This window comes from Lolium rigidum, unplaced genomic scaffold (assembly GCF_022539505.1).
Source record: "Lolium rigidum isolate FL_2022 unplaced genomic scaffold, APGP_CSIRO_Lrig_0.1 contig_3342_1, whole genome shotgun sequence".
In the NCBI taxonomy this organism is placed as follows: domain Eukaryota; kingdom Viridiplantae; phylum Streptophyta; class Magnoliopsida; order Poales; family Poaceae; genus Lolium; species Lolium rigidum.
In genome coordinates, this window is record NW_025900233.1 from 44,568 (window position 1) to 58,189 (window position 13,622).

At 43.1% G+C, this 13,622-nt stretch overlaps 1 protein-coding gene across 1 annotated transcript; it reads left to right on the forward strand.

Annotated features, from left to right (window-relative positions):
• Nucleotides 1–12,794: 12,794 nt before the first annotated feature.
• On the forward strand, nucleotides 12,795–13,223 carry LOC124681074 (cortical cell-delineating protein-like). The gene has a single exon (XM_047216045.1). It carries the CDS (start codon nucleotides 12,795–12,797, stop codon nucleotides 13,221–13,223), a length of 429 nt encoding a protein of 142 aa, XP_047072001.1.
• The last annotated feature ends 399 nt before the right edge of the window (nucleotides 13,224–13,622 follow it).

Below are 13,622 nucleotides of genomic sequence, written 5' to 3' on the forward strand. Positions count from 1 at the left end.
GGCCCCACCTTCTGCCGCGCCGGGGTGTGGGGAGCCCACCTCGGGACTCCACCGACGCTGCCCCTTCGCCTATATATTGCCCCAGATGCGAAAACCCTAAATAATCCAGTCATATTCCAGAAAGACTTCCGCAGCGCTGCCGCCATCGACGACAAGTTTCGGGGGACATAATCTCTTCCGGCACGCCGCCGGTACGGGGAATTGCCCCCGGAGTCATCTCCATCGACAAGGGTACAACATGCAACTAGGGTGCATCGTCCGTGAAAGCGAGTCGATCAACACGAAGGACATCAGAAGCAGTGCCAACGTGGCTTTGGCCGAAACCCTCATCCAGAAGCTTCACGAACGATACACGTTCCATTCAATAAACAGGTGGACAGTTTATCCCTCATGAATATGAGCACCGCCTTGAGAAGCTGGAGATCCTGGGTGAAGAGAAGGATCGAAGCTGGTGATAGCTGGGAGAAGATAAGTAGCAAAGAGCCAACTCTCTCAAAAGAAGACTTCAATGCATTCGAGTCGTCCTTAGACACTGAGAAGGCTAAAAATGGACTGCTTGGGGGAGGCAGATGCGGGACCTGAACATAGGGGTCCACCATTGCGGATGCGGCGGTTACTGAGGAAAACATCCCATTTGGGACAAGGAGGATTTACATATTATGAACTTTGTCTGGTCCCGCTACAAGTTAGACTAGAAGACGGGGAAATTTGTTACGGAAGACAATTCCGTGAAGGACTTTGAGAAATAGCTGGTAAGGATATCTCAAGTCTATATTATTGCGTTGATCTTATTAGATAATGAAGACAAATGGGTTCACCTTAATTTCCTTTGTCTGAAGGACGCGGAGTTGAAGGCTAGTGCTTCTGCTGGCCCATCGTCCCAGGGGTCGACGGAACCATGGGACACGCCTTCCAATAGGGTGATGAAAAAATACAAGAATAGGGACCTGGACAAGCCACCGACATCATCTGGCCGTGTTTCCGGCTTTGGTAGAAGCATGTCCGAGTACTACGGATCGGATGCCAAGACGAGAAAGGACAGGAGGACGATGGCTAAGGATAAAGCCGAGGTTCAAGAGCTGAAGAAGAAGGTGGAGACACTAGAGAAGAAATTGGACACCACCATGGCCGAAAAGCCAGTGGACAAAACCGTCTTTGGAGAAGTTAGTGGATGAGATGCTCCGGCAGATCACCCCCTGGGTTGATGGAGGGGTTAGCTGGTTGGAATGCGGCAGGTCAAATGGGGCCGATACAGGTGCCCAGCTTCACCGGCAGCAACTCAAGCCTGAACGTGTCGCCCGAACTGGTGACCCCGCAACTGCAGCTGTACTTGGTCGCATCGACGCCCCCAACCGTGGAAGATGATAAGGTGGTGGTGCTTGATAATGCACCTCAGAATGATAGGCCCGCCGTCGGTACCGGCGCCCTCGTATCAACATTAGCCGAGATTGAGGCCATCAATAAGGTAACTAATTATTTAGTCCTCCACGTCATCTTCTTTAACTGTATATGCCTTTCGTGACTGCAATCTCAGGATGCCCAACATGCCCCTGACTCTGGATGAACCTTGCATACTCCTGCATAGAGTGGAACCCGAGGGTGAGTTGATGGAAGTTGCTAGCGGCACTGTCATTCAACCGCTCAACCACGATATGCACCACGTTAAAATGGACCAAGAAGTGATGAAGGTCAGGTTGGCTCTGGTAGTGCCGGAGTACCGCGACATCACCCCCCTTTCAACCTCCGGGCGTAGAAGAGGTCGACATGATGGTCCTTGGCGGCACCACCTCCCCTATCATCCGGCCCGAGATCGCCTGGCCCCGCATCATTGCCACCCAGAAGGAACCGGCGGTCGTCGCTGCCACCCTAAAGGAACCAGCGGTCGTTGCTGCCACCGGGAAGGAACCGACGGTCGTCGCCACCACCACACGCCACCAACAGTTGTTGGGAACACTACCGCAATGACCTTCCAAAGGCATGGCAGTTGTACGCCCAACGTCGGCATCGCAACCGCCACCACCTAAGGGCGTGGACATGGCGCCACTTGATAGCAACTATGTCGATGATGATGAAGTAGTCGACATCGATGCCTACATCAACACTGGCGCCTGCAGCAAAGATATGTACATGCCTCCTATGGATTAAGAAGCCTTCCGCACTCACAATGATCAACTTGGTCGTCGCACTATAATTATATAGAGCCGGACCTTCCAGGGTTTTTGTCAGCAGGATACTCCTCTAGAGGCCGGCGATCCAGCTCAAGTCAAACCGGCTACCATTTTCATCCCTAACACACTGCATAAGACGATCGTCGGGGAGCTACCCCAATCAACCCCAGCACCACCAGCACCGCAAGCAACCCCAGCACCCCAAGCAACACCAGCACCCCCAGCAGATCAGGTGAAGAAGCCAAGGAACAGAACTAAAAAGGGCTCATATGCGAGCCAGCCTCTTCCTAATAAGAGGATCCGAGCCGACGATGTGGTACCATTGACACCGGATGGCTTGACCCGAGCTCATGAAGCTAGTAAACTGATACTTCCTAAGGACAAGGAATACCTCGCAAGTGGACCAATGTTCCCTTAATTTGCAGTCAAATATTCAATATCTAGAGGACATACTTCTTAAAGACGCGTGTCCAAATTACCTGGTGTTCACGGTCAAGGTGCCAGAGGACCCGGACTTCGTCCATGAAGACCCCGCGGATATATTCTTCATAGCGTTCGAGGACATCTTCAATTTGTTTCACGGGAGATGGCTGGACTATAAATTGGTCCGCCTATACGCGCTCAATATTCCGATGAAGATCAAAAGAGAGAGACCCCCAATGTCGCGGTAGCGGATTCCTACTACATGCGTGATAGCCAGCTGGTGCAAGGCTCAAGGACACGGACCAAGGCGGTGGAGTACCTCCAGAGCTTCATGCTGAGAAACAAAGAGAAGAACAACCTTCTTGTGCATGTCTTTCCCGAGTAAGTACACATCTGCTCGTGGCCGTCTGTGGTGACCCAGCATACCACTGCATGGTGTAGTATGCAAGTCTGATATAACACCAATGAAACACCGTCCCACTAGTATTATATCGCTCAGAGTGGTACAACAGAAACATATGCGGGTCCAAGGCATGTCTATAGAATTACATACAGACTTTGTTACAAAAGATCATCATAGCCTCCTACTTTACAATGAGGTAAAACTGCAAATAACTCCAGAAGAACGACTCGTAGTCTAGTCTTATCACGGACTTTATTTGTAGAGTATTTAACTAGCTATACGGCTAAGAATAGATTCTAGCTAAGTAGGAGCTAAGTGTAGGAAGCTAGTTCCCTTCTATGGCTAATCTAGGTTTTCTCCTTGTTGGATGTGGTATCTGACTCCTCTGACATGGTCATGTCTCTTGAAGTAGTTGTTGACTCCTCGGCCTTCGAGTTGCACTGTAGATCCTCTTTCGATGCCTTCATATCTAAGCAGGGGATTTAAGAGTGGGATGAGTACGAGCGTACTCAACAAGTTCATTATAGGAAAGAGGTGTTTAATGCACTAGCTACGGCATTAGACCAGAAAAGTCTAATACCAATGCAGGTTTTCATAACCATTTCTTCAAAAGGTTTCTTTTATTCGAAGAACTATGTCCGTCGGCCTTCACCGGTTTACTAGAACTTCACGGAGCTCCTTTCCGGCCGCGTTCGTAGTTCCATATCCCGGAACGAGGAGTGACAGGTCACGGTTCTTTACACTCGCAGAGGTGTGTTGCTTTACCCATAAGAGATCTTAACCTTGGTGCCAACCAAGCTGCAGGCTTGTCCACACTTCCTATGGTGTGAGGCCCGGTATAAGGTCTAGCCAATCATGTTCCTCCGCTACCTCGAACACCCACCCGTTGTTGCATACCCCGACCCTGGGTCCTCGCCGGTCCCATTATTCCCACTCACGGGTGGACCCCGACCACGACAACAGTTTTGGACTCGTTAACCAAACTCCTTCGCCGGTAGCTGCAACCCATCATAGACCGCAATACCGTGGGGACTTAAGGCTTCCCCAGCCTACCGCTTGTTCTTCGAGCGACAAGTGTCTACGGACTATGCCGTGGGGACTTAAGGCTTCCCCATCCTACCGCTTGCCCTGACAGATACAAGTGTCTACGGTAAAGCGCATCCGTTGATGAACGAGAGGTGGAAACACTTTTGACTACTCCGTCCCACTCCGGATCTTATGGTTAACACGGGTTTTACGGCACAAGAATCACTGGACGACATTTGTTGTTTAATCCTAGATGGATATAAACCCTTGCAATGGAACCTCCACCATATCAACACAATTCATGGTTCCATTGCCCACCACATAGTCATATTCATAGTTATGAAAGTAGTGGTTTTGGTTTTTTATGCAATAGTGATAATATAGTACTTTGCAAGTAATTTGATAAAGATACTCAAATGACATGAGCAAGCGATGAACTTGCCTTTCTTGGCTGCAAGATTATGCAGACAAGGTCTTCGATGCGTAATAACTCCAAATTCTGAAATAGCATCATCGTCCGGTAAGGACGATGTTTAAAAGATTGGCAAAGATGCAATAATGCATAAGAATGAGATGCAATCGCTCTAAGCGTGACCTAACCCCGATGATTTAGGATCAGTGAGTTGTAATGATTGGTTTAGGGTGTGTTGCACTTTTAGAGTGATTCACATACAAAGTTCTTATTCAAGTGTGGTTTACTTGGTATTATAAACAGGTAGATAATAGAGCATAATAATCAATTGAGCACACAAAGAATGATAATTGGCATAATGTTAACAAGTACAGAACAGTGGTCAGTTTTAGTACTATATGGCATGGTTAATGATTGATTATCATATACTTTAAAAGAATAACTTTTAAAAAACATGTACTTTGATAAAGAACAAGTATGATAATTAGGTTTGTGAGGTTCTATGGTTTTCTATGGTTCTAATTGGTTTCTGGAGTAAGTAGTAGATGGATCACAACATAGTTGGATTCATCAGCAACTAGGCATGATTGGTTAAGATAAGCCTAGGCATCCTAAGCAATTCATTATACATGGTTGTGGTCAAGGTTGGTTTATCTTGCTAGTGATAGCTGGCTAGGACTTATAGGTTCTTATAAGCAGGGTTGATGATGGTTCTCTGTTTACTTCAAAAGAATAACTTTTGAAGAACATACTTCTTAAATAATAAGAAGTATAACAATTAAGGTTGAGGTTGTCTTGTATTAGCTATTGGGTTTCTAAGTAGAGAATGGCTGGTTCCTAAATAGGATGGTTCATAAGTATCTCACACTAGTAGGGTTTAGTGGAATATGGTTAGGTAATGCACAATATTTGGTATAGTTGTTATTAGGTTCATCACAATGGTGTGATGCTAAGCATGGATGAATAAGGATGATGGTTTTGACAGTAGAGGCTAGGGTTTAAACTTGGTTGATCCTACTTGATCAACTAGGTTTAGTGATATGTATACATGGAATACTAAATTGCTAGTGATAGGGTTCTACATTTTATGTGAACATATGTATGTCTTTTAGTTGCTAATGATGGCTCTATGATTTGAAATAAAGTACCATGATCATCTGTTCTAACCTTGGGTTTAGGTTAGAAGCAAATTAGGGTTCACATGTAATAATGGAACTAGGTTCTAAATGTAGTTAGGGTTTAGGGTTTCACATGAAATGATGAGTTCCTGGTTTTATTACTTATGAAATTAGGGTTTTCTAAATACCCTAAAGTTCTTGAATTAATAACTTCACTTTAAGGTTGAAGTTATTAATAACTTTGAAATAAAATTAATATTGGATTTGGTATTTTATTATTTTTAATGAATTAATAAGTAAGGTAATTATTAATTAGGGTTTAAATTTCCCTAATAATGATTTAATATGATTGCAAATAAATAAAATTAGTTTTCATATTTTCTTTATTTGCTTACTGGTTTTATTTAATTTATAAATGGTTTCTTAATTTCTGAATTTTTAATTGTATTTAGAATTTAAAATAAAAGGCTTAAATGACAAGTATTAAATAATTGAATTTTTATTAAAAATAAAAATTTCATTTTATATTTTTATTGGATAGATTTTTCTTTTCTAAGAATTTTGATATATTATTTACCTTTTTCTGAGTTAAAATGAATTATCTATGATTTTGTAAAGTTTAAACTATTTTCTGTAATTTCAATTAAATGGAAAATACCAATTGTACCGGTTGGGTCCTACCTTAAGACGCAGACAGGTGGGGTCTGATCCGAGTCAGCTGCCTTGTTGGCAGTTGACTGGGTCAAGCCAATATTCGGGCCCCACCGCCACATAGGCATCATCGACGGCTCAACGCCGGTGAGCCGGTGCACGGCGGTGACGCCGTTCTACTGCCCCTCGGGATGAGCTAATAGGTGTTTCCGCATCCCCTTGGTGTTCTGAGAACGATGGTGGTGTCGATGCTTCCGAAAGGTCACCGGAGATGGCTCCGGCGAACACCTCCGCGGCGGCGCAATCCCGGCCACCAAGCTACTGCTAGATAATCGCACCAATAACTCGAAATAATGAGCTCCAGAGAGGCGCAAGATCAACCTGAGGCTGTTGGTGAGCTCGGTGAAGCTCGGGGAGGCTTGGTTCGCCGGAATTCGCAGCTGCCGGTGTCGGAGAAGATGATCTCGCCGGCGTCGATTTCGGGTGCCTCAGCTCAATTCCTCCCGTGGCCTGGGCTTGTCGACGACGGCGGTCACGATGGTATGCTCCGCTTGGCTCGGGGAGGTCTCTATCACCGGCGGTAACGAAGACTGGCGGAGCCAGGGTGTCGGCATAGATGAATTGAGGAGAGGGAAGAGGGGAAACAGAGCTATTTCGTTGTCCAGGGTACTTATAGGGCTCAGTGACCTGCCTCGTCACGCGGTGGAGCACGGAGAGGTCGACAGCACGAAGAGGAAGACGAGCACGGCGTCGTGCTGGCCGGCATGCAGAAGGAAGGGGATGAGGACGACCCTCCCCTGATTTTTTTAACGAAGAGGTACGGGCTGCTGTTGTTGGGCTCGACTTGGGCTGCTACTGGGCCAGTGGTTGGTTGGAATGGTGGGCTGCTCGGCCAGGTAATGTCTTTCTCCTTTTTTTCTTTTCTGTTTTTATTTTCTGTTTTATATCTTCAATTTGAATTCATATTTGAATTCAATACTGTTTGTAAATAATTTTTAAATATGCTAATCCATCAAATATTCAGAATACTAACTATTGTTTCACTATCTTATATTAAATTCATATTTTATATTAAATTACTTGCATATTTGTGAATTTATTCAAAATAACATTTGGACATAAACTTATTTTTACTTTAATTCACTTTTTATTATGTAATCAATTCTGTTTAGATTTATGACAGTTCATACTTTCATCTCCACATATTTCAGAGATGGTTATTATGTACTGGTTTCCATTTTAGGATTAAATAACTTGCATATTATTTCATGTGAGCAACTTTTTATTAAGGTTTTGTAGGTTTGATGATAACCCAAATTAACTAACATTAGTGTTATGGTCTCATAATCCTTTGAAATACCTACAGTAAATATTACTCTCCTCAAGGTTGGGTCTTAATTATATAGGTAAGTGGTTGATAATCACCCTTATGGTCTTATTTATAAGATGTATCACAAGGGGTTTTTCTCAGGTGTAATAAGTGAAGCATAAGATTTCATTAATATGCCATTCCAGGGTTCTAATGATATTTCCATAATGGCCATGGGTTTGATTCTCAATTATGGCCTGGTTTTATATTATGATCACCATAGTGATACTTAAACTAGAGTTGAGATATAATTCTGGTTTATGGAATTGGAATGATCTCATATTGCATTTGCTAGGGCTTAATCTCCCCTAACCATGGTATTATGGTTACTTGCTTTATATCTTATGTGCCTCCCTAATTACTAAGGATTTGAGAATTGATTTTTATCTTCTACCATTTAACTTCTATTATTATCCTCAATTTATCATTAAAATAACTACATTGGTTATAGTTCTTTTTATAGTTAACTTTGGTCATATGGATGTATGGTTTCTCACCATATAAAGTATAGAGTTTAACTCCAAAGTTTTCTTAGGTTCTTAAATCTATGGAATATAGATATGGTAGGATTCTACTTATGAGCACCAAGTGATTCACAAGTTAAGGTTGGAATATAAGCATATGGTTGCTTACTAGTGATCTCCCCAGTAATTTCATGTGGAAATGAGATCTACTTATCCTATTAGGGTTTATTCTCAATACCTCAAGTTCTTAGGGTTTATGATCATCACTGAATTAATAATGATCAAGGTTTGGCTTCCTAAGGATCTCTCATTAAATGGGGTTCTCACTTCCATGATCAAGTATTGTCTTGATCAGCTAAGGTATAGTACTTATACTTTACTTTCTTGGATGGGACTACTATGGTTGCCTCTAAAGTTTATATCCCAGGAGAATGCCCGAGATATTATGTTAGGGTTCTACTCAACAATGATGATATGATCATCCGGTCATAAGAATAGTTCTCTCTCTCAAATCCAGGTGTTGCCTCATCTATTTTTAGTGTAACTCCATAGCTTGAGTTCTCTCATATAGGAATGGTTGATTCTAGGGTTTATGGTGTACTCCTAATATTTATTTAGGTAGCTGAACTAAAGATTCAATTGTCTAACTTAGTTGGAGTAGTCCAATCCTTATTTCACTAATTCATGGATATAGTCTTATTCCACTTGGTATTTGGTTATCTCATCACTCCCGGATGAAAGGGTTTAACTCCTAATACTTTAGTTCAAATGTTGTCCTTTATTCTTAAATAGGTAAAGCTTGGATTAGTATGAATGGTCACTCTCATTTAGGAAGGACTTGAATATTATCCCAAGGTTATGGTCTTAGGATGATGTTTTGATTACATGGATGTATATCTAAGATTTATCTCAAGGTTTGTCATTGCTTCTCTAATAAATAATATAGAACTCTCACCTCTCTAGGTTTGATGTATAATAATTTGGAATGTAGAAGAATATATACTTCTTGAGTGGATCTCCTTGTTATAATTCCATTGTTGAGGTGGAATGAATACCATGAGGTTTCGTGGTAGGATCATGGATTAGTTTAAGACATGGAAAAGATAAGTGAAGAATGGTTTCTCCATTTATTATTACTTGATTTCCAAATAGATGTATGTTCATATGTTATGGTAAGGATTACCATATTATATTCTTTTATATGATCAAGTATTTGATCATTGAGTAAAGTGTTGTTGTGTTGATTATTAGTTCCATTTGATCTACCCCCTTAGATCAAATCATCTCTGCCCAAAACAAGGTTTTAGCAAAGTCACATTGAGGTTTATAGCACTTGATTTGATGAGCTACTTCAATTCCACCAAGGTAAGTGAAACTTCGATTCATCGTGATTGTTTTACTTTAAAGCGCGAAAATTCCCCAGATTTTCTATGCATGAATGCAATGCACACATCTGTTTCCTCTATTTTTGTAACCCCAATACCTGGGATATTACACCGTCGCAACTTATGCTTTATTATAGATTTCTTCCATTGCCGCTCCTTTCCAACATGCTATTTCAATTGCATGTGTTGAGCAGGGACAAATTCTGCACACTCATCGCCCTTTGCTCGAAGTGATCACCAGCCCAGTATTTCGACTCGTCAAATACGACGACGATGAGGCTATCCATGGCTACTCCCAAAATGGAGGCACCTTCGACAAGAAGGGGGATGTATCAAGCCGGGCATTGTCAAATACGGTTTCAAGCACGTGACCGAGTTCCCTTGCATCAAGCAGCTAGCTAGCAACATGAAGGAGGCCTTCTATGCCCTCCATCACCTTAAACGGTTTATCCGGGATGCAGAGATCATGAATCTGCCACCTAGTATCCGAGAATGGTCCAATAAAATGGCGGGGGATATCGACGATGTTGATCTTAGAGAAGACTTCCATTGCTTCCAAGTAAAGCTATCGTAAAATAATCAGCGAAGATGTCAACAAAAGAGGGGGGCCCTTACACCAACTCAGAGGGTTGTATAAGAGGGATATCAAAGAACGCCTAGATAGGCAGGGTGATCGACGGACGTGGATGACGAAGGACATGCATAAACCGTTCCCAGCGCCGCTGAAGAAGACGTCTCGTTGATTGAGGTCGGTGTGCCTACCATTACTTTCAATCGATGAACAGTATGTAGTGTTTTGTAAACTAAACTTGCTTCATTAGCTCGAAACGGTCGTCGTTGTTGGACTTTAATTACTCTTGCAGTCGTTGTTGTTGAACTTACTTATGTGATATCGATGCTATATATCTTCTAGGTTTATTATCATTTTCTTGCTTTAATTTTTGTGAACATATATGCATGTGAACCCTATAATTCTTTCCATTGCATTATATACTAATATGCTTTGTGTCCATAGAGATGATGTACTACGTGGTGTTCGAGGGTTAGGTTCCAGGAGTCTGCGAGGAGTAGGAGGACTGTAAGAAACAGGTGCACAAGTTCAGTAGCAACTGCTACAAAGGATACACGATTAGATAGGAGGCGGTTGCCAAGTGGAGGAACCACCAGTCGAACAAGAGCAAGATGAAGACCTTCGTTGTGCTCCCGCTCTTGCTCACCATCGTCGCGATGGTACACTATTTCATCCTAGTGTAGGCGGCGGCCGGTGCCACTTCATTTGTATCTCGAGATGATGAACTTCGTATGAATTAAGACTTGTATGTAAAAATTTGACACTTGACACTATATGTATCTCGGGCTCTAAGTAATGTGATGGCATAGTAATGTGTATGTTTTCATATACCATGTCAAATGTACATGCTATTTATATTATATCTGTATAATGCTATATAAACCATGTATTTGTACAACCGGCAGTACAAAAGCGTGTATACATGTCACAGATTCTGTGGCGCACCTAAAATGTATTCTGTGGCGCACCACAACCCCACGCGCCACAGAATATCATGTTTCTGTTGCGCACGGATAAAGGTGCGCTACAGAAACATGATATTCTGTGGCACATGGGCTGATGCGCAACAGAATTACCATTTTAGTGGCGTAGATTCTGTGGAGCACTGCCCATGCGCCACACAATAGAGTTTTTGGTGCCACTAATGAGCCTTTCCCTACTAGTGAAAGTGACACTTACTTCACAAACATGACTATCCCAGAGGAAGAATCTTAATTTTAGTATGAAACTCGCACGTCTAGGTTACTAAGCCAACTCTTGTAAGAATATGACGTATTTTTTATTTTTCATATTCATTTGACCTATCCTAGTATGAAAAAAGAGAAAATTCATATGAGATCACCATTTTGAAGGAAAATCTAGGGGTAGACATCGTGGTGTCCACCGAACAAGATACCGCCTGAAGCTACGTATCAAGGATCGGTAACCGCCCCTACTTGCATGAGGTTCTATGGCTATATAAGCATGGTGTAAATAGGGGAAATGCCAGTACACAAATATGAAGTGACACCTGCTTCGCAAACATGACTATACCAGATGAAGATCTTATAATTATAGTGTGAAGCTCCCACATCAAGGCCACTGAACCGATTCTTGTAAGAACTTAGCCTCTTTTGAGTTTCTCATGTTCATATGACCTATCCTAAAACAAAGAGAGAGAAAAATAACATGAGATCACCACTTTCTAAGTAAAAATAGGAGTAGACATTACGGGAATAAGAGACATGGTTTTTGAATGATACGACGTGAGAAAGGGTCGGTAAGACATGGCATGCCCTGAAACTCCTTCAACGAAGCATATGGCGAGCGGGGCTTGCTCTTTGAGGAGTTCTCAAACACTCGGGGATACTAGCTAACACCGTGAAACAGCAAATTTTGGCACATTTTTTCCTAGCGTTATGTTCTTCAAGCGTTGTGTCTAACACTTGGCATATGCTTTGTTCTCCAAGTGTCTCTTCTCTTTGACATCACAAATATGTAGATGCCGAGCAAATTGTAGTAAGCTGCCATTTTTCGAGCGTGGCACTCGGAAACTTCACAACATGGTGAACTGCGGCAGTGACTCGAGTATGGATCTCAGCTCACACACAAGCTTCATGCACCAACATATATTTTCTAAGGTAAAGACGGTCGTATCCACCGTCGGATTAGATAGAAGAGAGTGACCCATTATAAGAAAATTGGATCCAAACACCATACAAACAATACAATACCTGGTTTATGAGGAAAACTAGGGCGAAAAACCATGCACCAATATATGAATGGTGGTAACGTAACCCTCGATATTGGCTTAGCTTCCGCTGGTTATGCACGCCCATATTTTTTAATTTATCTGCGCCGCGTACTGCTAATTGGGTCCAAGCGCTCACACTGGACGGTTAACTATTGCTACTACATGCTTGCTCAACTTGCTTATATACTCTTGTCCTTTCACTCTAAAATGTATATGGAAGATGATAAGGTCATTGCACTGTTGCGCAACATGCAAGAACATGCACTGGTGGAATTGCTCAACTTGTCGCCCTATCGCCAAAATTAACAAAACAAAAGCACGAGTCCATGCCAATGCCCCCATGCCAAATTCTTGTCCCATCTCTCTAAAACAACTGGCATCATGCAAAGCAGTCTTGGAACCGATCGAATCACACATGGTCGCATATGATCATGCACGTATACGTAAGCTCCTACGCCAAACAGCTCGATCTCACCGGGCTATAAATACAACACCCTTCACAGCCTCTCCTGCATCCCATTGCACCACTACCCAAGCAAAAGAAGAAGCAACTCATATACACACGATCACGATGGCATCCAAGGTTGCGCTCTTCATTGCCATGAGCCTCCTCTCTGCCGTCGCGGTGCACGGCTGCGGACCATATTGCCAGCCACCGGTCGTGGTGCCGACGCCACCCGTCGTCGTCCCACCACCGTACCATGGAGGAGGAGGGCATGGCCATGGCGGTGGGCAGTGCCCCATCGACGCCCTCAAGTTGAGGGTGTGCGCCAACGTGCTTGGTGGGCTGCTCGGCCTCAAGGTCGGCGTTCCGACGTACAACGAGTGCTGCCCGCTGCTGAAGGGGCTGGTCGACCTCGACGCCGCCGTCTGCCTCTGCACCGCCGTCAAGGCCAACGTCCTCGGCATCGTCCACCTCAACGTGCGTGCGGACATCACCCTCCTCCTGAACCACTGCGGCAAGTCGTGCCCGTCCGATTTCACTTGCCCAACCCATTAGCGGACGTACGTACTGCTGCACGGGCACGAATAAGATTTGATTTCCGTACTTCCTTGTTAATTTCATGAGGTGTGGAACTGTCCCACTTCCACATTTGAATTGTTGTAATCATGTACTATTTTTTTACTTTTGCAAACAACTATATAAGTACATTTCATAACTTGTATTAATAATTTGATATATATCATCAGTCAGTTCAAAGAATATCAAGGATGCACGATGCACAGTCAGAATATCAATTAAACCTTGCCTCCACGACAATATAGTGCAATAACTACTCTAGACATCATGGATGCATGATGCACATATTCCGAATAAGAAAAGAAAAAGTACAAAGAAAAAAAAAAGACATTGCGCCAAACTGATCAGCGACTCGCAGCATAGAACAACCACCACCAT